The sequence below is a fragment of the Pristis pectinata genome, chromosome 21 (genome assembly GCF_009764475.1).
Source record: "Pristis pectinata isolate sPriPec2 chromosome 21, sPriPec2.1.pri, whole genome shotgun sequence".
In the NCBI taxonomy this organism is placed as follows: domain Eukaryota; kingdom Metazoa; phylum Chordata; class Chondrichthyes; order Rhinopristiformes; family Pristidae; genus Pristis; species Pristis pectinata.
Window position 1 is genome coordinate 24,963,196 of NC_067425.1, and position 25,609 is coordinate 24,988,804.

Genomic DNA, 25,609 nt, shown 5'->3' on the forward strand with positions numbered 1-25,609 from the left:
GCTGGAGGAACTCATCAGGTCAGGCAGCATCCATGGAGGGATATAAACAGTCAACATTTTGGGCTGAGACCCTTCATCAGGACTGGAAAGGAAGGGGGCAGAAGCCAGAAAAAGGTGGGGGGAGGGGGAGGAGCACGTGCAGGCAGGGGATAGGTGAGTTCAGGTGATAGGCGAGTCCAGGTCAGTGGCTGGATGAGATTTGAATTGTGTCACCATGTGGATGTGAGTGCTCCATCTGGCCATACATTTCACCTGTTGGTTATTTCCATGGTTGGCAACAGAGCTGGGGGGCCTCCTTCAATTCACTGCATCCCCCTGAGTTTCTGTGCTTTCTTCTGGGAAGAGAAAAAGAAGAGCCTTGAGTGTTGAATAAATGGATGAGAGGCAGTTGTCAATGGTTGTACATGAGAGGCATTTAATTGCATCAGAGTGAAGATTAATGGCAGCTGGGAGGCAGTTCAGTGCAAGAGGCAGAAAGAGACGCGTACCTCTGGTATGGATTAGAGTGAAGTTAAGTGTGCTGGATTAAATTTAAGAGGGCAGATTGAGGGGATTGGAGTAAGAAGCACAACAAGATGTAGCTTACCTTTAGTGAACAGATTATTAAACAGACTATTACCTTTACTAAACAGACTATTAAACCACAGCTGCCATGAATCCTAGAGTGTGGGGCCATGCTTCTGCTAGTCAGTAATGTGGCTTGCTGCTTCAGTCCCTTTTAGTGTTCTTCAACTCATCAGTAAAGGATATGATGTTCCTGCAGGTCCTTATAGCTGCTTCTGACACTTCTGGCAGAGTCACTGGATTTAGAGAGAACCTTAGTTCATTTGTACCTACTTCTACATGTAGCCAACTCCACAGTCCATCAGATGTCATGTTTGCAATTTCCCCTTAAATAATGAATTTGAGTGACGAGTGGAATTACTGCACATAGTTAGTCTCATCAGTTGGGAAACCCAGAAGTAATGTCCTACTTCAATAACCGAGTTAAAAAGTTACCACTGAAGCTTTGAAACTTCCAGGGTTTCCCACAAGTTAACATCCAGGCTGCTCCCATCCTTCTGGAAAGCTTAAATTCAGTCCAAAGTGTCTAAAGACTGGGCTCTTCATTTGTGTTTGCTCATCCATTGAACAGCTTTACTGTCAAAATTTACAGATTAAGCCCTCAAGGAAATAAAGTTGTTTATAGAGTCAGACAAATACAAGATCCTGGGCCTGTGGAAAATCTGAAATGTTCAATAGACCAAGCAGCATTCATTGAGGGAAAACTTTCTCCCCACTGACATAAGTGTTGCAGCATTTTCTGTTTACATTTCTGTTAATACAGATCCTATGTCCTACATTTAAATTCATGTAGTTTCATTATCACTGAGGTGCTGTGTTACAGAGAGAGAATTTACTTGTTACTTTATGAGACTGGGTGCTGCAGTGACTGTTGGCTGCAGCTGTTCCAATTCTTTCACCTGCGCAAACCTATATTTAGACTTAAGCAAAGTGCCTCCTGGGTAGCCTTAACCTAGTTTTTTTACATCTATTACTGACTGGTTCTCTTCCATCGCAACCTGTGCCAGATACATGCTTACTGTGGAGTATATGGGTCCCTCCTGCTCATAATCAGGTTATGGAATTAATCCATTTTGTAGCTGTTTGGTTCTCTCAAAACAATTTGGGGATTTGTTATTAAAGACACCATAAGATAATGTGTACCTTAGCAGAAGAAAGATCAGTCAACTGAAGTGTTAATAGTTTAAAGACTACTCTTAATATACTGGATCAGTGAATTTGGCAGCTTACTTGAGGATTTGTGATTATTTTATTTACTATGAAGCATGGTATCAACATTTCCTTAATACTTCAAGACAATAAGCATACAGTATAAACAACTCTCTTCTTAAACAGTCTAATGCAACTAAATTAATAAGAATGAAAATATTAAAAAAACTGCAGATGCTGGAAATCTGAAACAAAAACAGAAAATGCTGGAAAAATGCAGCAAGTCAGGTAGCATCAGCAACAGATGCTGCCTTACTTGCAGAGTTTTTCCAGAATTTTCTGTTGTGTTTTAAATGAGCAAGAATCTTTTTCATCTCTGTCCATTCACTGAAAGCACATTTTACCTCCTTGCATGGAGAGAATGTTTCAGAGTGAGATTGCTGTGGTACTGTGGCTGAAGAGGATCAGTTGGTACTACAGCAGTGGTGCAGACTGGTTTAGGGCTGTCTTCCTAACTCCAGGGTGAAAGTGAGATTTAAGGTAGTTTAAGATTTGTTTACTGTCATACTGAAGTTCATATCATCTTCAGTACTTGTTCACTTAAGTTCAGAGCTATGTAATTAAATGAAAAACTGGACTTTGATCAGGAAAAGATACTTGCCATAATAGATCAAAAGCAAGCTAACCTTACTTGCTGTGAAAGTGATCTATCTGTCAATGGAATAAATAGTCTTTATTGTACATCAAATAAATTTTAGTTACAGTTTGACAGATACATGAAGCAGTGCTGTCATTAACCCTTTAGTAGACTATGTTGTCAACCTGAATCACACTAACAGAAAACAACCTACTTCTGCTTCTCTGAAATAAGTGAATGTACAGGAAATGTGTATAAAGATACACTGAAAGTGGCCTTGTAGTCTGATGAAAAAGTACTAGGTAATAAATTCTGAAATTAATCTCAAATTTAGCAGTTTAGTTCTGAAGTATTTCTTTTAGAATGTTGTTCCTCTTTCAAACCTGCTGCATTAAGGTTTGTGAAGCTGTTACTGACCCCCCCGGTACTATGTACTCTTGTGGATCAGTGTCCAAATATATTCCTCAGACACAATTATCTATGTATCCTTGTTCCTTCATGTATGAATGACTAAATATTTATCCTTAGTTGTCCCTATTTATCTGTGGATCCCTCATGTTTCAGTGATTCCCTATGTACTCTCACGTATTCATGACTATCTGTGTATTTGTTATCACGAACAATTTGCGTGCTGTTATCTCCATGATTCACTAACAGACTTCCACATTTTGGTTATTATTTTTGTATGTCATATGCGCCAGATATTTCCTATGTGACTACCACATTATGATTATGTGCCTGCTTCTGCATTCCATTAACTATTTGTGTACACCCTGTGGCAATGGCTCTATGTGTATTTGCCCCTGTCTCAGTTATTTCTTGTCTACCCTTCAAGTACATGTATTTTGCCAGAATTTTTTAGCTCTAAGATTAGCCAGTATCTTTTCAGCATGAAGAATGAGAGGAGTGTAATGAAAGGGTTAAAAATGTATCTGTCATTATTGTGAAGCGTGGCCTTCGGGAGGTGGGATTAATGAGAAGTGAGGGGAGTGTTGCATTCCATTCGTTACATTCTATGTTTTCTATTACCACCCTGTATCCTGCACTCACTCTACAGGCACTCTTGATCGGATGTCTGGTTCATAATATTATATCAAGCCTGGTATGCACCCTCCTTAAAAAAAAATGAGTTCAATGGCATTAAGCATTGATGAGGATACCAACAATACAGCAATCATTTTGTATAGTGCAGCAAGGGTGATTGGATGGTCATATTATTAGTCTTTTATTAATTGAAAAACATGCTTTTGTCAAAATCAAAATAAAACTCAATTTATTAAGAAGTAATGCAACCAGATTCTGTAGGATTTGAATATTCTAAAATCTAAGCAAGTAGGTGCCAAAGTAAATAGCTTGGGAACAATAACCAAATAAGAGGTTCTGCTTTACATTGGACAGTCTGACAGGACATTGATCAGGAGAGAAACTCATGCTTTATGATGTTTGTTAAATGGAAAATGAATCAGGCGAGAGATCCAGAGGCTGAAACAGTAAAGTGAAGGGAGCATTTTCAAAAGGAAAAATATGAACGTAAGTAAAATATTGTGAAAGTTGTAAATAAGAAATAAAAGCAAGGAAACTGGAAACTCTAAGCAACTGAGGCTGCATCTGTGGAGGGAGAAACAATTAACGGAGGTTGATTATTTAATCAGAACTGTAAAGTTGGAGATTGATACACTCCAAGGTGGAGGAGGGGAGATAAGTTCTGTAGAAGCTGAGGTTAAATGACAATATGCATAGTGATGCAGGGCACAAGGGTACGGTAATAGGGCAAATAAAGAAGCAAAAGATGGGTTGAGAGAAGATTTAAACGGGAATATAACAATCATTATCTGAAATTATTGAATTCAGGCCAGAGTGAGCCAAATACTGTTTTCATAGAGAACAACCAGCCACCTCCAGTATACATTTCAGCATTTTCCTTACTTGTACATCTGTGCACTGTAATATTGAATCCAAGGTTATTTCCATAAGGTTCTGAACTGATGGGCCTGAAACACTTCATATATGGCTCCTCAGCTTTTATGCTAGCCACAGCTGTCGCATTTAACATAATCCCATTCATTTCAATGCAGTTGGTGATGTGCATGGAATGGACAATTGAGGCTGAGGTTTTTTTAAAATTAATTAACATTGATGAATTGAAGATGGAATGACTAAATATATGCCTGGTTTTGCAGTTATAAACAAATAAGTTCAGCCAGATAAAGGAGTATAGTGACGGATGGGGAATAGTTTATCTTCCATTCAAGGGAGAAGTGGTGACCCCTCAGACAACTCTTATGGTGGATGGAGGTGTTTGAGATTAGACCATGAATTTAGAAATGATTGATTTGGTTGAGGCCATTGAATGGCAGATATCAGAAGAGACTGGACAAGGGGAGAAAAAATAAAACCAGTAACAGAGGAAAAGTTCTGTGACCAATAATCAATTTCAATAATTCCACAGATGTTTTGTTTGAAGGATCTGTGCTCTGTAGGATTGAAGGAAATATGAAGTTGCAGGGCATGGAGGGACTTTGGGCAGAAGTCAATAGCAGTCTAGTAATTGTTGGCTTGATGTTTAGTATTAGAGACCTCAAATTCAGCCTTAATGTAGTAGAAATCAGTTTGCTGGACTAAATTTGTGCCATCCTTTTTAACAGCATTAATGGCACTATTTTGCTGCAATGCTGCAAGTTTGGTCAGAGGTAGGTTAGGGGGAGCAAGTCAAGCAGAAAATAGTGGTTGTCATGCCAGCAGTTCACAATGAAAAGATTCCAAACTGTTATTAGTGACTGCCTGATCAAAGGTGAGAAGCAGAAAGCAAGGAAGATGAACACATTACAAAAGACATGGAAATCCTGATTTGTTCCAGATTCAAGCATCTGCAGTCTTTTTTGTCCTCAAATGGAAATCCTGTGGGGAGAAGATACGAGTTTGTTCTGGTTGGTATTTTTGGAAGAGAAGTGGCAGTAAACTTAACCATTAATGCAAAGGCTTCCACTGAGTTCACATGTATATAACCAATTTAATAACCAAGATCCTGGGTTTGATAGCAGAGGAACAAAATAAAAATTTGAACACACTGTGTTGTTCTCATTTGGAGATTTGGGGCAAGATCATTGCTTTTGAATATTAGGCATACAAGTATTTAATAACGATTAAGGAAGTTACATTTGTTCTGCTTGGTAGAGAGGATCCTTCGCAGTGGCCTGCATACATGTTTTTGCTCTTATAAAAGTAACAGAATTAATCCAGAAAATATGAATTTGGAGATATAATTTACAAATTATGGAATGGGGCAGAGTTATTTCACCCAATGGGTAAATGAATTATAATAAATTGATTAGAAAAGGATATTTAAATAATCTAAGTGGCTTCTGGAGATATCTTAGTTTCTGGGATAAAAAGGTATACAGATTTTAAAGAGAAAGAAGGAAGGCACAGCTGATAACAATGAAAAGTATAGGAGGAAACAGGCTTTGCAGATTGTTTTAAGGGTTGCATATTAGCACGTCAGTATCAAAAGGATGGTAAGAGTATAAGCTGAAAACAGAGAATGCTGGAAATACTCAGTAGGTCAGGCTGCATCTGTAGGAAGAGAAACAAAGTTAATATTTCGGGTTGAAGACCCTTCATCCCTGTTCAGGTGAAGGGTCTTCATCCTGAAACATTAAATCTTTTTCTCTTCCCACAGATGCAGCCTGGCTTACTGAGTATTTCCAGGATTTTCTGTTCTTATTTTGGATTTCCATTATCTGCAGTATTTTTTTTTGATTTTTAGAGAATAAGGTAAGTGGTGTCATTGCAGCAAAGCTTTTCTAAATGTAATGCAAGTGATTGATTGTCTTTTGTCCAGTTACAAAAATTTCCAATCGTAACCACTTGCATTTCTAGTTCCAAATGACAATTTTATCACTGTTCATGTTTTGATCGTCCAAATTCAGTTCATGTTTAGCCTTCTAGGAAACTTTCTCCAGAACTATATGAACTTTTGTGTTTTTGTTTTCTGTAGAATGGCACTAGTTATGGATCACTAATGAGACGCAACGCAGAATTGCTGAAAGCCGTTAAAGAATTGGAACGCACATGCATAACACTTAGAGAGGAGAACACTTTACTGGTAAGGGCAAGCAACTATCTTACACAGAAATCTCCATTGTTATCCCTTGTCTTTGTATCTCTGGAGACTAATCAAAATCTTCGCTTCTCTGTCTTTCTTAGTCACTCCATCTTTCTTTCTGCTGTTTGATCATTCTCTCCCCACTGTGTTTGTTTCTCACTTCCCCCATCCCTCCTCATCTATGTTCTTTCCATTTTCTCTATCGCTATATCTTTACTTATCTTGACCTCTCTTACTCTTCATTCTCAGTACTTAAGCCTATAACTGACAATCCCATTAATATTATTGCTCAATATGTTGTCGTTTTCACCTGACCAGAACATTAGGAGGACCTCCCACTGGCTATATGAGGGCTAGGGTGCTGTAGGAGATCTGTAGGATAACTTGTACTTGTGGCTGGGGAGGATAGCAGGATAGAGAGAAATTGTCCTAAAATGTGATTTGTTGTTCAGCGGAAAAGCAGCTGTCCAGAGACCGAAGAGAAAGTAAAGAGACTGAAAAGGAAGAATGCTGAACTGGCAAATATTGCCCGGCGCTTGGAGGAGAGAGCCAGGAAGCTGCAAGAAGCGAACCTCAGAGTGGTGAGTCTCAGTAGCAGTGAATGAGTTTGTGAAAGTTCCTCAGTAATGCTAAAATCAAAAGTTATTTCCATTGTATTCTTTTGCTGCCACTAAAATATTTTATGATATTTTGTACTGCAACATGCTGTACCCTAAGAGCAACATCAACTTTTAAAACTTCATTTCTCCAACCCATGGACTTAAAGTTCTCCACACGTGGACTTCACTGCTTTCTCTCTTAATTCCATGGTGGAGGTAGGGTTATCCCAGTAGTGAAAGATCTTAATTGCAAATACAAGAATTATATACAACCATAGAGTCCCATTTGCCCACATTAGGTCTGTACCCTTCCATGCCTTGCATATTTAAGTGCACGTCTAAATGTCTCTTAGACATAGTGATTGTACCTGACTGCACCACCTCCTCTAGCAGCAGGTTCCAGGTATCATCCATTCTCCGTGTAAAAAAAAACGTTCTCCTCAATCCCCTTTAAAACTCCTTCCTCTCACCTTAAACCTATGCCCTCTTGTTTTTGATAAAGATTCTGATTATCTACCCAACTTATGCCCTTTATAATTTTATATACCTCTATCAGGTCATCCCTCAGCTGCCTTCTCTCAGCCTACCTAGTCTCTCCCCATACCTAAAGTCCTCCAATTCAGGTAACACCCTGGTGAATCTCCACATCCTTCCTCTTGTGTGGCGAGCAGAACTGCACACAACTATTGCAAGTATGGTCTAAACAGTGTTTTGTATAGTTGCGACATAACATCCTAACTTTTATATTCTGTACCCCAACCTATGAAGGCAATCATGCCATGTGCCGCTTTCACCACTCTTTTTACTTGTGTTGACATTTTAAGGGGACTATGGGCTTGAACCCCAAAGTCTCTCTGTTCATTAATTAATTATGTTTAACTCAGGTCCCTGTGGAATGCTGCAGGTCATATACAGCTGTCTTTTTATAATCTTGTGTTGCTTTCCCTTGTTCTTTAGTGAAAGAAACAAAGGAGAATGTACTTTAATAAATCAACCTTATTGCCTCTGTACCACATTGAAGGATTGTAGAGCTGGTTCTGTTCTAATGGCATCACAATTGAGAAATTGTTTTCACTAAAAAGTAATTAACAATTAGAAATAGTAGCAGGAACATAGCACCAGTAATGAGAAAAGACCTTTCAGATCTATGGTACTTGACCAGCATTTAATTTAATTTTGCTCTTGTTTTTGCTGCTTGTTTGCATTTTGTAAGTCAGAGCTTCACCAGATGTGCTTAAACACAAGTACTATGTACAGTTCAATGATTTCATGCTTCCAATCATTTCTCAGTCTAGTTACCTGAAGTCACTCAATCAGAATGACTTACCTAGACCAGCTGCTTCAGCAGGAACAGGGCAACAAACTTAAATTTAAGAATAGGGTATGCTGAGCACATCTGGTTGATTTTAATAGGATTGTGCTCACATGAATGGTTTTGCTGTGCATCACACAATTGAAGAGGTTACCACTCAATCCAGTGATTGAAGAGGTCAGATATATGATCTATTTAGTGCTGACAGCTCGTACTGGTAGCTGCTTCTCTAAACTTCTTCAGCTCATTCTTCTTTCATTCTCAATCTCAAAATCTATCTTTTGACCAATCTTTTAATATCTTCATTCTTGTTTCAACATGTTTTCCATGCAAGGTATCTTGATCTGTATGAAAGATACTTGAGAAATACAAGTGGTGGTCTATGACTAAAAGCTATATACTGTATCAGATATTTCTTCACCCTTCCTTTTTTGATGTCCACCAACTTGTAAAATGATGTATGATATACTGAACTCAGCAATTATTTGACACCCTGGGAAGCTTCATCACCATTTTTAAACTTCAGTAGATTGAAATTTGGAGGCAGAGAACAACTTGCTGATGCTATTACGTAGTACTATTGATGAATTTCTAAGGTTGTGTATAAATTAGGCTTTGGTTGGCAGAACCAAATCAACTTTGTTGAGGGGAACTGCTGCAATGTGGAATAAAAAAGGAAGAGCTTTAAAGATGTCATGCTGTGGCAGCAGAATTTTTTTAACGTGATCAGCAAAGATAAACCAAATACATGACTTTAAATGGTAAACATAATGTAAAACAGAAATCAAATGCTAAAAACAACTGCTACAATTCCTGCAAGAGGACTTCTCATAGAGTCATACAGCAAGGAAATAGATCATTCTGCCCACCATGTCCACACCAACCAATAGGTACCATCTGTATTAATCCCATCTTCCAGCACTTGGCCTGTAGCCTTCTCTGCCTAGGCGATTCAAGTGCTCGTCTAGACACTTAAAGATATTCTCTAAGATAATGTCAGAGCTTTCAATAACCTTTCAAGATTGTCAGAAAACCACAACTACAGACTGTACAAGAAATTCATTCAGTATTTCTTGAAGAGTGAGCTTTCAAGGAAATATGAAAGATATAAATGAGGATGAAATGGTAGATGAACACAATATATGAAAATTCTGACTGGTCCATTCCTTCCAGGAATTGTCAATGTAATTACCCAAAATTAAAATGTTAAAGTAAAACAGGGGAATGTAAACTTAAATTAATAAAAGGCAAAATGAGATCCAGTAGCTGTAAGTTAATCTTTGCAGGGAAATATTAGCTCATGGAATGGACTTGTGGATCAAAAACTTTGGAATTACTGAAGGAAAAAAGATGCTGAAAAGAGGATGGATGAACGTAGATAGTCTAAAGATTCTTCCTCATTTGCAAAATCCTGGTGATTTTGTGAAATGGAAATTTGTTGTTTGGAAATGGAAAAGGTTACTCAGTGTTGAAGGAGTGAGTAACCTCCAGTGTAAAGGATACCTTAAAACACTCACTTCCTGGTGACATTTATATGCTGAATGCAAGCAGTGACGATGTTAGATGGGTGGGGCTATGTGATGTCTCACTGCCAGGTAGAGTGCTGTGTTTTCTCACATTTGTCCAAATAAGCATTGAAAGTGGATCTATCTAATATTAGCAGGAAAGGGGCCGAAAATATTTATTACTCAGTGTGTAATCTGCACATGGAAGAGCACACATAATGTTGGAGTCTGGCTTGGAGAATAAAATCATCTCACGTATAATATACTTGGATGTGTATTTCTAAAGCCTTGACCTGCATGGGTATGGACGGTGCAAGAAGATGGGATTAGGTGTAACAGCGAACGACCCAGAAGTAAAATAATATAATTGAGCATTGCTCTCTTTCTTTGAATGATTGCTTTAATTTGTTATAAAAATATTGGAGAGTGTGAATCCATTATGAAATGTTAAATGAGCACAACATTGTTATTATTCTGAATGGTCCATTCCTTCAAGGAAATTATAAATGTAAATCCTGAAGGAATTTGAGTATAACAATAGTTGGTTCATGTCCAAATAAGCCAAATGCTATTAAGATTTCCAGAATCCATAGTTTGCTTTTGCATTTATTTGGTGCCTTGATGTTCCTCCTGTTTATTCTCTATACGCCCAATATAATTTTATACATCTCGATTTCTTCTTGTTTTATCAATCTTTCTATAATTTTCTGGTCCTGACATCTCTATATAACATTTCTGCTCCCTCTCTAATGCAATCACATCTTTCATGTTTGAGTCTGAATCAATTATATATTACATAAAGCAAAGGACCAAGTGCAGAACGTCATGGAACCTCACAGCCTTACTGGTGCCCAGAAGTGTATAACAGTATTCATGCTCAGGTCTAACTAGTCTTGCACACAATCGTAGCTTAACCTATCTGTCTTATTGTCTGTGCCATGGCTAAATAAAGGAATGCATTCCTTATTCCTTTTTAATCGCCTTCATGACCTGAATTTACCCTTTAAGGATCTCTGCACTTACACTCCAAGGTGCCTTTGTTTCTTCACACCATTCAGTTTTCACCAGTTTATTACATATTCCTTTATTTTGTTTCACCTCCTCAAATGCATTACCTCACTTCTGTGGATTAAATTCTATTGCTGTTTTTCTGCTTAACTGACCAGATCATTTCTAGATTCCTGCAGATTCCTCACTGTCAACCAAATGACTAATTTTTGTATCATCTGTAAACTTTTATATGTTACATGCATTTGAGTCTGAATCATTTATATATTACACAATGCAAGGGACTGAGTACAGACCTTTATGGACCCTCACTGTTTCACTAATGTAAGCTTTACAGTCACAAAAACATACTTCACTTCCCCCAAGTTAATTTTGGATTTAAGTTGCAACTCCCCACAAAACTTTACTTTCTTGATCTGCCTGCCATGTGGGACCTTGTCAAAAGCTTTGCTAAAATCCATGTAGACTGAATCAATATGCACTGCCCTTGTCAACCTACATTACCCCCTCAAAAAAAAATCAGTTATTTTAATTAGACAGGACAGCCCCCTAACAATTTTTCTCCTTTCTCAGCATTTTATCTCCATAATTTCTATTATTAGTGATCTCAGTGAGAGATTACACAAATTTCTAATTGGTGGCAAATCTGCTTGTAATCAACATTTATAGTTGGTCAGAAATGTGATTGGTTTGAGTTCTCTATTTCAGACTCATCATGAATTTGCTAAGTATTATCCACATTAAGCAGTGTTCAGTGGAGTAAATTCTCAAGGCTTATGTAATATTGGCACAGAAGTGCTTAGCAGATAACTAAATTACAATTCAGCAAAATGCACAATATGTAGCATGTAGCTTTTAATTTTGTTTTAAAGTAATTCACTTTTCAGGACACAGGCATTGCTGGTCCTTCCTGTTTATTTTATATTTCCATGTCGGGATGGTGTGTGACTTGGAGGGAAACCTGCAGGTGGTGGTGTTCTTTTGTGCCTACTACTCTTGTCCTTGGTGATGGGAGTTGCAGCTTAGGGAGGTGCTGTTGAAGTAGTCTGGGCAAGTAAATGCAGTGTATTTTGTAGATGGCAAATACTGGAACAATAAGACATTGATGGTGGAGGAAACAAAAATATAAAATGGTGTATGGGGTTGCTGTTTTGACCAGGATATCATTGAAATTCGTTGAACTTGCTCTCAATCAGGCAGAATGATATGGTAGAGGGTGACAGATTTTGTCCCCACAAGAACTGTGTGATGTTCACTCCTATTGCTACAGTAGACAGAGGATGAGATCAAGTAGGCTTATCCCTCTTGTTAGATCCCTCACTTATTTCCGCAGACACAGTCTGGCAGCTATGTCCTTCAGGACTCAGATAGTTTACTGCAGTTTTCCCTTCAGTACTATGTTTTTGAAAGGGCAATTCTGCTTCATGCTAAATGAACTTGAAACCAAGCAGCAGCAGATTGAAGGGCACCTGGCTCATTGGAAGGCCAGCCTTCACCTTCTGGAGCATTAATGAATGAATGAAAGGTGTATACTATGTTGAGTAGAGAGAGCCACAGGACAGGAAGCAAGAGTAAATTGTTTTGGAGGAGCAGATTGATTTCTAGCAAACCTGCTGAGTCTTGCCTGTGACTTCATGGTTGAAAATCAGTACATCAAGCTTTGATCCAAGTCTGAACAGACAATACTGTCTCCTGCCTCAAAGCAACCAGTGCATTCTATTTCCCTAGTGAAGCATGTAATGCACACTCCTGCACAAGGTCAGTACCACACATTGCAACACACTTTATAGAAAGGCATAATAAATAAGATAGGACCTCAGTAATTTTTAATAATGATATTCCTGCAATCTATTTTACAAATAGTAACAAGACTAACTCATTTGGGATGCATAGCAACAGATATCAGTAGAGGATCTTAAGCAGAAAAACGTAAGAGTCTAAAATTGTGATAACAGTTATTGATAGTCTATCAAGCCTGTACTGTTTGTCATACAGTGTACCAACAGTTATGTTGCTGTATTGTATGCCATTTTTGTCTGCTTCTGTATTAGAATGTGTCCAATTCTCCTTGCAAATTTGTGGATCTTTATTGTTGCATGGCAGTGTTGCACAGTGGTGGCAGGCTGAACAATTCCCATCATTCCTGTAGATTAACTTCATTCCAGCAGAAAGATTGTTGTGAGTGAAATGCAGTATCTGATGAATAAGACTGAGAAAATTGTTAGGGTGATGGCACAGTCCTGCTTGACAATAGTCTGCATGGAAATTTGGTCCTTTACAGGCCCATCAATTAAGATTGTGGCTTGAATGGCCATCATGTAGCAGCCATAAAATGGGGGTCAATTTCTGTGGGCAGCCAATTTGAGATCCTAAAATCTATTGATTCTGGTTTTAAAAGACAATGCATTTTTTGACTATGGAAAAGCCTTTGACTACCTGAGTTAGGATATTAAAGGAATCAGTATATTAGGATAGAGCAGTAGAATGATATCAAGATAGAAGATCAACCATAATGTTAGAGCAGGCACAGGGCTGTTTGGCCTATTCCCCCTCCTATTTTTCATGATTTTTACTGGTATCAAAGCCAAAATCCTCTTCACAGGCACTATCTAAGGTTGACCAGGGTAAACCAGACAGTAGATGCTCTACAGCTTATCTTGGTTGCAGATTGTCAGGTTCTCGCGGCCTCAGAAGAGCTATCTTTGCGTGGTCCTTGAGACCTTCAAAATGTATTTTCTTGTAGCAAAACTTATGTTGCTACTGTTGATTTAGAGCCAGATCGATGGAAGCTATGATGTGGTTAGGCAATGGTTAGTCCAACAGCCATTGAGACCCATGATTGCATGGATGATCTTGTGATCTTCTAGTCAGACAATGGCACTACCTAACAGGTGCCTGTGTTTGCATTGGATGTGTTTTCATGAGGTCTTCTTGTCCTTCTGACAAAACAGAGAGCTGGTTATGACCAGTCTATAATCAACTATTTAGTTGGGAGGCGGACTGTTGAAGTGGGCTATCCCTACTCCCTTCTTGCCATCCTCACCTTGTCAGAGGACTGCTTCATTTCCAACCCTGGCACTGAAATTACCCAGGAGGATAAGTTTGTCTCCCAGGGCCAGGTGTTTCCTGTTCAGAGTAGGTCTTCCTTGACCACATCTGTAGCTTCAAGGGTTGACCCTCTAGAACGCCATAGTCAGGATATGGTGTACCTAGTTTACAAATAAATCATACTTGGAGACAGGACTTGATTAATTTAAGCTACCTACAAGCTGATAGTTGAAAATTTAGTCTGTTGGAATTTGATGTGCCTACCTTATCAATAGGCAAATAAATCTGACTGAGCTGGCGTGACGACAAATAGTGCCAGCAGATAATTTTGTCAGAGATAAGCTGTGTTTAACAGGCTCAGTGTATTTTTGTGACGTATTAATGCTGCCTCCTAGTATCATGCTTGGTTTAGCATTTTAAGACCTTGCAATGATTTGGATTTTATTCTTGGATCTCATGAACATTTAAATGAACTTGACTGTACTTTAAAATATGTATATATTGTATTGCAGAGAAGGCACCTTTTAATATTTATGTGGATTTAATCACTACTCATTGACTCTGGCACATAGAACACAGTCTGCCCCTTTGCGTCATAGAGGCTTACTGTGTTAAAAGTCCAAATATTTTATGCTGCATTTATATTAATTCTCTGCAGTTACTGGAGCAGGTGTCTTATTATACCAGATTCCTGTATGTTAGTGTGTATCAGGTTTTTAGATAAGATATCTTTATTAGTCACATGTACACCGAAGCATACAGTGAAATGCATCTTTGCGTAGAGTGTTCTGGGGGCAGCCCGCAAGTGTCACCACGCTTCCGGCACCAACATAGCATGCCCACAACTTCCCAACCCGTACGTCTCCGGAATGTGGGAGGAAACTCATGCAGACATGGGGAGAACGTACAAACTCCTTACAGACAGTGGCGGGAATTGAACCCTGGTTGCTGGCGCTGTAATAGTGTCACGCTAACTGCTACACTGCCGTGCCTGCCTCAATTCTCCCAGAGTCATTTCTCCCAGATTCCGCTGAAGATCCAGTTGAGAATACTAGTAGTAAGTTGCATTGTAGAAATGAATGTTGCACAGAGACACAAGGATGCTGAACCAAAACATTAAGGAGTGAGCAAAATGTTTTAAAGAAGATTCTAAAGGCAGTGAGGTGGGGCTGCACAAGCAAAGAAATCAGAGGAAAACAGATGGTGGGAGCTTCTGGCACTGTCAAAAGTTACACAGATTGGAAGGAGCCAGATTGTAGAAGGATTTAAAAAGTTTTTTAAACATGAGGATTTGGTAAATTAGGAGCTAATGTAGGCAATGGAATATTGCCGTTATGGCTGTTGGACATGTGGTATAAAATCAGGTACCAGAATACTGGATGAGTTGAAACTTGTAAAAGATGGAAGGTGTAAGGCTGTCCAAAAGAATGCTGGAATAATTGGGTCTTGAAATGACTCTGTGATAGTTGGAGTTTCAACACCAAAGAGGATGAGGAGAGGTGGTTCCAATCGTTGTTAATCAGCTGATTTTGTTTTAGTGATGGGAATATGAGATTGAGTAAGACACCGATGGTGTGAACAGTCTAGTTCAGAATGAAATAATTCTTCAGGGGTGGTTAAATTATTAATGTTATCATGAACTAAGTGTTATGGTTTTGATCTTCCCAATGTATCATTAGAGAAGGCAATGATTCATCAAAGATTAAGAAGTCAGAAAGCTGATTGTTGGTCATTGAAATAGAAAGCTGCAGGAGAGATGGACAGCAGTTAGAATGGGCAGTGGTGGAGACAACAGTCTGGTCAGCCTGTTGGTTGGCTAGGTATACATTTATGTTTGCAGAATGCAGCTGTTTCTGGTAATTGCTGGAAGTAATAGTTGTTCAAGGTGCACCCACAAACCAAATTTCAATTAAAGTTGGGCTGATAAATGCATTTAATCATGAAATTTGTGCACAGTTGGGACGCAAATCAATTAATGTCAACCTATCCTCATTATGCAACCAATCCTGGCTTTTTTGTGTCTTAACTATAGCATTTATCTTTTCATGCAGGTAAACTCTCCTGTCCTGGCTAAAGGCTCCAGTTTGGAACACTATAAAAAAGCCTTTGCCAGACAGCGTGCCAAAGATCTCTCTGAACATGCTGATGTCATCCTTGCCAAAGACAAGGAGATAGAAGAATTGAAGCAAGAATGTCGTGACCTTCATGCAAAACTGGGACCATTAAAGGTAAAAAAAAAATTGTTTTAGTCTTGGAATGCCACTTTTTTGTGATAATTTCTTGTCCTTCAGTTGTGTTGAAGATGAAATTATCTTCAGTATTTTTTTAAATAAACAGGCCACAAATTTCAGGCATGTGAATTTTGTCCTGAAGAAGAATGTAGTGCACTTCTAGCATGCTCACAAATGCCTCGAAAATTTGCTTCAAAAGTATAATAAACACAATGGTGATATTCAGTAATGAATGAAAGACAATTTGAGGCAGATTGACTGTATGTGAATCCTCAAACCATTCTAACCTGACAGTAGAGACCTGAACCATTTGAGGTAAAAGTTACTTGAAACTTTAACCTCATTCAATTACTATTTGATGTAGAGAAAATACGGCTATTGGAATAATGTCCCAATACTATGTGCACAGAAGGAAGTCACAGGGATACATCATGCAAGTTTAAAAATAACGGAAAATTACTATTTCACTAGGTCTTGTTAGAGAAACAAGGGACTGCAGATGCTGGAATCTAGATGAAAAACACGAAGATGCTGGAGGAACTCAGCAGGCCAGGCAGCACCCGTGGAGAAAAGCAGGCGGTCAAAGTTTCGGGTCAGAGGAAGGTTGACCTGAAATGTTGACTGCCTCCTTTTCTCTATGGATGTTGCCTGGCCTGTTTAGGTTTTGTTAGTTTTAAAAGCTTCTTTTTGGAATTGTATACTAGATTATACTGTCCTGTGCTTTCTAGGCTTCTTGAAGCAGCCATATCATTCCTTTCTTCAATCAAACTGCAGGAGGAACCTATCTGGTCAAGCAGCATGGTCAGTGTTTCAGGCTGAGACCCTGCATCAGCACTGAGAGTGTAGCGGGAGGGCAGCCAGTACAAAGAGGTGAGAGGGAGGGGAGAGATGGGGGTTGGTACATGATAGATGGAACCAGGTGGGGGAGAGGATAGGAAGGGTAGGCTGAGGGGGAAAAAACCCTAGTGGGGAGGGTGATGGTCAGATGGAACATGGTGGGGAGGATGATGAGTCCAGGTAATTAGGGGGGAGGAATGGAAAAGGTGAATGAAGGGAGAGAAACCCTGGGTGGACTGGTGGGAGTAGGAACTGAACACGGGGGTGTGGGTTACCTGAAATCAGAAAATTCTGTGTTCATGCCATTGGTTTGTAGGCCACCCAAGAACAATACCTCACCTCGTATTCCACTTGGGTAGCCTACAACCCAATGGTATGAATGTTGAATTTTCCAATTTCAGGCAACCCACATCCCTTGTGTCCCACACTCCTACACCGGTCCACTTAGACATTCTCCCTTTCTCCACCTTTACCATTCCCATTGATTTCCTTCTCATTATCTAGATTCATTACCCTCCCCTACCTACTTCCATCTGCCCAATTTTTTTTCTCTAGCTGTTTCCACCTGTGACCCACCAGCCTCTGTCTTAAAACTCTCCTCTCCCTCTCCTCCACCTGGCTCCATCTGCCCGCTGGCTCCCACCTCACCTGGTTCCAGCTGTCACCTGTCAGCCCCTGTCTCATCCCTTTCTCTCACCTCTTTATACTGGATCTCTTCTTTCTACATTCTCAACCCTGATGCAGGGTCTCGGCCCAAAACGTTGACCATTCCTTTGCCTCCACAGATGCTGCCTGACCCGCTGACTTCCTCCAGCAGTTTGTTTTTTGGTCCAGATTCTAGCGTCTGCGGCTCGTGTGCAAATAGCATTCCTTTGCAAGTTTTCCACTGCCTGATCATTAGTGTTTATGGCTTGCCCTCTGCTGGACAGAGGCATTATTACAGAAGGGCACACAAAGGGCGCAGAGTTGCCTGGAACTTGTTGAAAAGTGTTTTGAGTTCCATAAGCACTTCCTCCTATCTCACTTAATTTTACACAATCAGAATATCCTTCTATTCCTTTGTCCCACATGTATCTATTGAACTACTCCTTAAATACCATTTGCCTCGGCCACTGCAAAAATTAGCTTCACATTCAAACCACTGTAGATCAAGCAGTTTTTCCTGAATACCTTATTGGATTTATTAGCTGTCCTGTTAATGGAAAAGCAGGGAAAATCCAATCTGGATAATTACCGTCCAGTCTGTCTACTCTCTGTCATCAGCAATGTTATGGAGGCTGTCACTGACACTGCTATTGGAGGGCAGTTACCCACTAATAATCTACTCACAGATGTCCAGTTTGGGTTTCACTGGGACCAGTTGGTTCCTGACCTTATCACAGCCTTGGTTCAAAGATCTGAATTCCAAAGGTAAGAAGAGAGCGACTGCCCTTGGCTTCAGGCAGTACTTGACTGAGTGCGGAATCAAGATAAAACTGAGCATCAGATGCAAAACATTCCAAGGGTCATAGTCATACCCTCATAAAGGAAGGTAGTGGTTGTGGAAAGTTGGTCATCCCAGCCCTGAGGAGGCTCGGCAGTGTCAAGGTACTGTAAGTTAAGGTAAGGTTGTTTCTTTCTTTTAGCCCAGCACTAATTTCGGAGGTAGAAATGGCGGTCAGTGGAACGGTATTCTCCTCCTGTGAAATTTGGGAAATCAGGGTCAAGTGTCCCTGACAATGACATTTGCAGGAAGTGTGGCCAGCTGCAGCTCCTCTCAGACATCATGGATTGGTTGGAGGGGCAGTTGGGGAGCAGAGGGGAGGCAGAAAGTGGGACAGATAGGAACTTCAGAGGTGGCCACATCGCCGGTTAAGCCAGGGAGATGGGTGACTGGCAGGGTGAAAGGCAGGTAGTGCAGGAGTCCCCTGTAGCTATTCCCTCTCTAACAAGTATACCATTTTGGATACTGTTGGAGGGTTGGACTCTCAGGAAAGCAACAGCAGCAGCCAGATCAATGATACCACAACTAACTCAGTTGTACATCTGGGATCAAAGTCTAGGCGAGTGGTAGTGATAGGGGACTTTAGAGTCAGGGGCACAGAAAGGCGTTTCTGTGGCTGCGAGCAAGACTCCACATGTTGTGTTGCCTCCCTGGTGCCATGGTCAAGGATGTCTCTGAGAGGGTACAGGACATTCTGAAAGCAACCAGAGAACATGGTCCATATTGATACCAATGACAGAGTGAAGAAGAGAGATAATGTCCTGAAAAGTGACTGTAGAAGTTAGGCAGAAGGTTAAAAAGCAGAACCTCCAGGATTGTAATCTCAAGATTACTCCCTGTGCCACTTGCTAGTCAGGGTGGGGATAGGGGGATAAGACAGACAAATGTGTGGCTGAGTTGGTGCAGATGCGAGAACTTCAGCTACTTGGACCATTGAGATCTCTTGTGAGGTAGAGGTGACCTGTGCAAGGGAGCAAGGTTACATCTGAACTGAAGCGGGACCAATATCCTAGCGGGGAGGTTTGCTAGTGCTACTCAGGAAGGTTTAAGCTAGTCAGGCTGGAGAGTGGGACGCAATGTGGTAGTGAATCAGATGAGAAAGTTGAAGCAAATATAGAGGTTAGAGCTAGCAAGTCCAGAAGGCATGCCGGGCAGGAGCAGGACAGGGAGCAAGGAAGGGCTGATAACCTAAACTGCATTTACTTTGATGCAAGAAACCTCACAGGCAGTACAGTTGACTCAAGAGCATGGATCGGCACATGTGATTGCAATGTTATAGTTATTATGGAAACATAGTTGAGGGATGGATAAGACTGGAGCTCAGTGTTCCAGAGTACCAATGCTTCTGACATGTCAAAAGTGGAGGTAAGAGAGGAGCGGGAGTTGCACAATGATAAGAGAGAACATCACGAAAGTACTTAGGATATCCCGGGGGAACTCCAACGAGGTTATATGGGTAGAACTAGGAAAAAAGTAGTGGTGATCACTTTGGAATTATACTGTCGGCCCCCCCCCCCCCCCCCCCCCAATTGTCGGCAGGAAGTAGAGGAGTTTATAAGTAGGGAAATCAGATAAGTGTAAGAATAATAGGGTTGTAATAGTAGGTAATTTTAACTTCTCTAATGTTGACTGAAACTGCCATAGTGCTAAGGGATCAGAGGGGACAATATTTGTTAAGTGTGTCCAGGATAGTTTTCTGAAGCAATATGTAGATGACCCTGTAAAGAAGGGGCTATACTCAACCTCCTGTTGGGAAATGAGGCTGGGCAAGTGGTTGATGTGTCAGTCGGGGATCATATTGGGACCAATGACCATAATTTCATTAGTTTCAAGATGGTTTTGGCAGCTGATAGGACTAGTCCTCAAGTTAAAGTCCTCAATTGGTGGAAGGCTAATTTCGATGACATCAGACAGGAACTTGCAAAGATGATTGGGAGAAGCTGTTAGCAGGTAAAAGGACATTTTAGAAGTTTTTTAAAAGTTTAAAAAGGCTTTTAAAAGTGAGCTAGGAAGAGTTCAGGGCTAGCATGTTCCTGTTAGAGTGAAGGGTAAGTCTGGCAAGATTTAGTAACTTTTGTTGACAAAGAATGTTGAGAGTCTAGTTAGAAAAAGGCATATTTCAGGTAATAGCAGCTGGGACCTTGAGGAGTGTAAGGGATGTTGGAGTACACCTAAGAAGAAAATTAGAAGAGCATAGAGGTATCTCTGAAATATATGGTAAAGGAAAAGCCTAAGAGATTCGGCTAGTATAGTAAAAAGGATAGCTAGAGAGAGAGTAGATCCCCTTAAGAATCAGTGTGGTAATCTATGTGTGGAGACATCGGCAAATGGGCAAGATCTAAAATGAATGCTTCTCGTCTTTACTTACCGTGGAGAAAGGCGTGGGAGGGAACAGTGATATCCCAGAGCATATCAACGTTATGAAAGAGGCAGTTTTGGAGATCTTGAAAGGCATGAAAGTGAATAAGCCCCCGGGACCTGACCAGGTGAATCCTGGGATGTTATGGGAAGCAAGGGAGGCGATTAGTAGGGCCCTGGCAGAGATTTTTGTATCTTTGTTAGCCGCAGCTGAGGTACCGGAAGAATGGAGAATAGCAAATTATTTGCTATTTCCAGAATAGTAAATAGTGTGCCTTTATTTAAGAACAACAGCAGGGTTAAGCCAGGGAACTACAGGCCAGTGAGCCTTACATCAGTGGTGGGAAAGTTATTGGAATGGATTCTGGGAGACAGGATTTATTTGCATTTGGAAAGGCAAAGACTGATTAGGGGTAGTCAGTTTGGTTTTGTGCATGGGAACTTGTATCTCGTGAATTTGATTGACTGTTTTTGAAGAGGGGACCAAGAGGATTGATGAGGGAAGGGCAGTAGACATTGTCTACACGCATTTCAACAAGGCCTTTGACAAAGATCCACATGGTAGGCTGGCCGGAAGGTTAGAACGCATGGGATCCACGGTGAGCTAGTCAATTGAATACAAAATTGGCTTTGTGATAGGAGGCAGAGGGTGGTAGTGGAGGGTTGTTTTTCAGATTGGAGGCCTATGACAAGTGGTGTGCCGCCGGGATCGGTGCTGGGTCCTCTGTCATGTACTGTATATTAATGTTTTGGATGAGAATGTAGGTGGCATGATTAGTAAGTTTGTAGATGACACCACAATTGGTGGTGTAGTGAACAGTGAAGAAGGTTGCCTGAGGTTAAGACAAGATATTGATCAAATGGGGAAAGTGGCAAGGGAATAGAAGATGGATTTTAACCTGGACAATTGTGAAGTGGTGCCTTTTGGAAATTTAAATCAGGGCAGGACAAAAACAGTGAATGACAGGGCCCTAGGAATTGTTGTTGAACAGAGAGACCATGGGGTGCAAGTCTATAGTTTCCTGAAAGTGGCAACATAAGTAGACAGGGTGATGAAGAAGGCATATGGGATGCTTGCCATCATCTGCTGAAGCACTGAGTATAAGAGTTGAGAAGTCATGTTACAGTCGTACAAAAGGGCACAGAAAAGGTTCACAAGGATGTTGCCTGGATTAAAGGGATTGAGTTATAAGGAGTTTGGATAGCTGGGTCTGTTTTCCCTGGAGTAAAGGAGGTTGCGGGGTCACATGATTGAGGTATATGAAAGGCATAGAAAGGGTAAATAGCCAAAGTGTTTTCCCTGGTAGAGGTGTCTCAAACTAGAGGGCATTGGTTTAAGGTGAGAGGGAGGAGGTTTAACGGGGATCTGAGGGGTAATTTTTCACACAAAGGGTAGTTGGAATCTGGAATGAGCTGCCAGAGGAGGTGGTGGAGGCAGGAACAGTAACAACATTTAAGAGGCATTGTGACAGGAATGAGCAGAGCATAGCAGGATATGCAATTAATGCAAGCAAATGAGATTTGTGTAGATAGGCATGGTGGTCAGCATAAATGTAGTGGGCTGAAGGGTCTCTGCTGTATATCTCTGCAACTCACTGCAGGAATTCTTCATGACAACACCCTGTGAAGCTGCTTCATTAATAAGTTACCTTCCATCATAAGGTCAGAAGTGGGAATGTTTGCTGATGTTTGCATAATGTTAAATTCCATTTCCAACTCCTCACTATTAGAAGCAGCCCTTGCCTGGATGGAGCAAGACCCCAACCCACACTCAGACATATGCTGATGTGGCAAATAACATTTGTTCCACAAAAGTGCCAGGGGAAATGACCATACAAAAAAAGGGGGGGGGTCTAACTCCCTCCCCTTGATATTTGATGACATTACGATTGCTGATCTCCCCCCCCCCCCCACCATTGATATCCTGGGGATCACCTTTGACCAGAAACTCAACTGGACCAGTCACATAAATACCATGGCTGCAAGCACAGGTCAGAGGCTGGATATCCTGTGGCAAGTGACTCGCCTCGACACTAAGGTTTTTCCACCATCTAAGTCAAAAGCATGATGGAATACTCTCCACTTGGATGAGTGCATCCCCTTCGCCCCCAACAACTCAAGAAGCTTACCACCATTGAGGACAAAGTAGCCTGTTTGATTGGCGTTCTGTCCACCACCATAAACATCGCTTCCACCAGGAGTGCACAGTGGCTGCAGTGTGTACTAGCTACAAAATGCTCAGCAGTTACGCACCCAGGCTGCATGAACCCATGGCCTCTACCACCAAGAAGAATAAGGGCAGCAGGTGCACGGGAACACCACCAATAGCAGGTTTCTGTCCCAGTCGCACACCATCCTGACTCAGAAATAAAATGCGAGTCTTTATCATAGTTGGATCTAAACCCAGGAACTCCCAACTTAACAGCACTGTGGGGGTACCCTCATTAGGACAATAGCCATGGTTGAAGAAGGCAGCTCACCACCATCTTCCCAATGGCAATTCAAGTTGAGCACTAAATGCTGTTCTTGCCGGCTGCGCCAGATCTCAAAAATGAATTATAGGGAATTGACTCCTACATTTATTACTCTAGGTTGAGACAAAGTAAACCTGAATGGTGAAAAGTTTCATGAACTACATCTGCAAAATAACTTGTACCTTCCTAGCTTACCACAAATCACATTTCATGTACTTTACTCAACACTGGTGTCAGTAAAATTGGAGCCGAGGCAATACTAGAGTATGCAGAGGGATAGTGAGTACAATGCTGACAGTCATAATGGTTAATAATTTCCAGAAGGGTTTAAAGATCATTTCACTTCCTAATTTTCTTTAAAATATCTTAACTATTCCCTGTTACAAAGTATTCTGCATTCAGGCAAGTTGTAATAAAAAAAACTAATTCTAAACACTCTTTGCTCTATTAACAGTTTACTACTGTGTGTGTGTCTTACTTGTATGTCCTGCTTATTTTATTATGTGGTGCCTGCATCTTGTTCCTATTTCCTCATTTTATGTTTCTTGTGGCTGCAGCTTTCCCCTACTCTGCACATTCTCTCTTCCTTGCCTGCAGCTGACATTCTGTCTCCTTATCCTCAACTTATGTTGACTCCGCCAGCTCTTCCAATTGTGCTGGAAAAATTGACCTAAAGTGTTAAGTCTATTCCCCTTTCCACAGATGTGGCCCGACATGCTGAGTATTTCCAGCATTTTCCTTTTTTATTTCAAAATTTCATTATCCGCAAGATTTTATTTTTGTGTGAGTCAATGTTCTGAGTCGTAAGTACAGACTTTGAAAAACACTAACACTTCTCTAACCCCAGCTGTCTTCCACTGAATATAACTGACTTGGATACTCTATACATTCGTAAATGATCGTTTCCAAGGAAAAATCTTATAAACAACATGTGTTCCAAAAATGTGTGTTCACATTTATTAATCTTCTGAGTTCCTATTTCAAGGTCTAAATTCCTAGAATAAATCTGAGTACCTATTCTATTCTTGTGTCTTCACAGGAGGCTCCAGATCAGTTAAAGCAGACTGACTTCGAGCGAGTGTTGAGAGAATCTCAAAAAGAAGTATTGCGACTGCAGAGACAGTTGGCTGTCGTGTCTCTCCAAGGGTCCTCTCATTTGAGGGGCCAGGGGACTGTGAGTAAAGAGCACATACGTCAAGATGTTTACTTTTTCTTGGATCGGTCCTAATTCCAATTTGGCCTATGTTATCCAGCCATAATATCTCACTCACTCTCTTTCCTATGTTGTACAAACTGTTCTCCCTTCTTTTTCATCTCCCTTCTACCTCTACCCACACACTCACCATTGTACATTTCACCTCCCCACCCAAAATCATTGACATGAGAGGCTGAATAAACTGCAGCAGGAGCAATTGAGTGCACTCTTCCACAGTGAGCCAAAGCGGCCTCTCCACCCAAAACAGTGCAATAGAGAGCTATTGTTTCTTGTTTCAGAATCTGTGAAACAAGATAGAACAGGAGACTCAATTTGCAGGATTAAAAGAGAATTGTGAACACCTGGTGCCAGAGAGTTCCGAGTGGATACTATGGGTATTGACCAAAATCTGGTGAAGTGTTAAGAGTGTTGAATATAGCCATTGTCTCTTATTGAGATCCACTATCATGTCATGTAAGCTTTGAATGTGCATTTGCTCCTATCGAACATTTAAAGCAAGTAAGGCAGACTTCACTTGGATTTGTACCAAATAAGATCAGAAGGTCTTTAGCAGGAACTTGTGATGATTGTCAGAGTGCTAACATTGTCAATGCCTTATATAAAAAATTATTACAGCATAGGACAATGATTTAGAGAGGGCTTCACATGTCCACCAGATCTAGTGCAGGTAATTTATGTTTAGAGGTGTAAGATCAAACATATCTATAGCTGTAGTTGGCGTGCTTGGTAAGTTTGCAGATGACAGCAAAATTGGTGGTACAGTGGACAGTGAGGAAGTTTATCTAAGATTACAACTGGATCTAGATCAACTGGGGAACTGAGCCAAGGAACGGCAGATGGAATTTAACCTGGACAAGCGAGATGTTGCACTTTGCTAAGTTAAACTAGGGCAGGACTTGCACAGTAAATGAATGGGCCCTGGAGAGTGTTGTTGAACAGAGACCTAGAGATACAGGTGCATAGTCCTCTGAAAGTGTAGACACAGGTAGACAGGGTGCTGAAGGAGGTGTCTGGTACACTTGCCTTTATTGATCTGGGGATTGAGTACAGGAGATGGGACGTCATTTTATAACTGTGCAAGTC

At 40.6% G+C, this 25,609-nt stretch overlaps 1 protein-coding gene across 8 annotated transcripts in view; it reads left to right on the plus strand.

Annotated features, from left to right (window-relative positions):
- LOC127581347 (peripheral-type benzodiazepine receptor-associated protein 1) overlaps window positions 1-25,609 on the plus strand; it is a 220,730-nt gene that overhangs the window by 101,227 nt on the left and 93,894 nt on the right. For all 8 annotated transcript variants that reach the window (XM_052035676.1, XM_052035671.1, XM_052035679.1 and 5 more), the window contains exons 2-5: window positions 6,348-6,455; window positions 6,908-7,036; window positions 15,979-16,155; window positions 24,350-24,484. In XM_052035676.1, coding sequence (XP_051891636.1) covers window positions 6,348-6,455; window positions 6,908-7,036; window positions 15,979-16,155; window positions 24,350-24,484 — 549 coding nt within the window. The remainder of the gene's footprint in view (window positions 1-6,347; window positions 6,456-6,907; window positions 7,037-15,978; window positions 16,156-24,349; window positions 24,485-25,609) is intronic.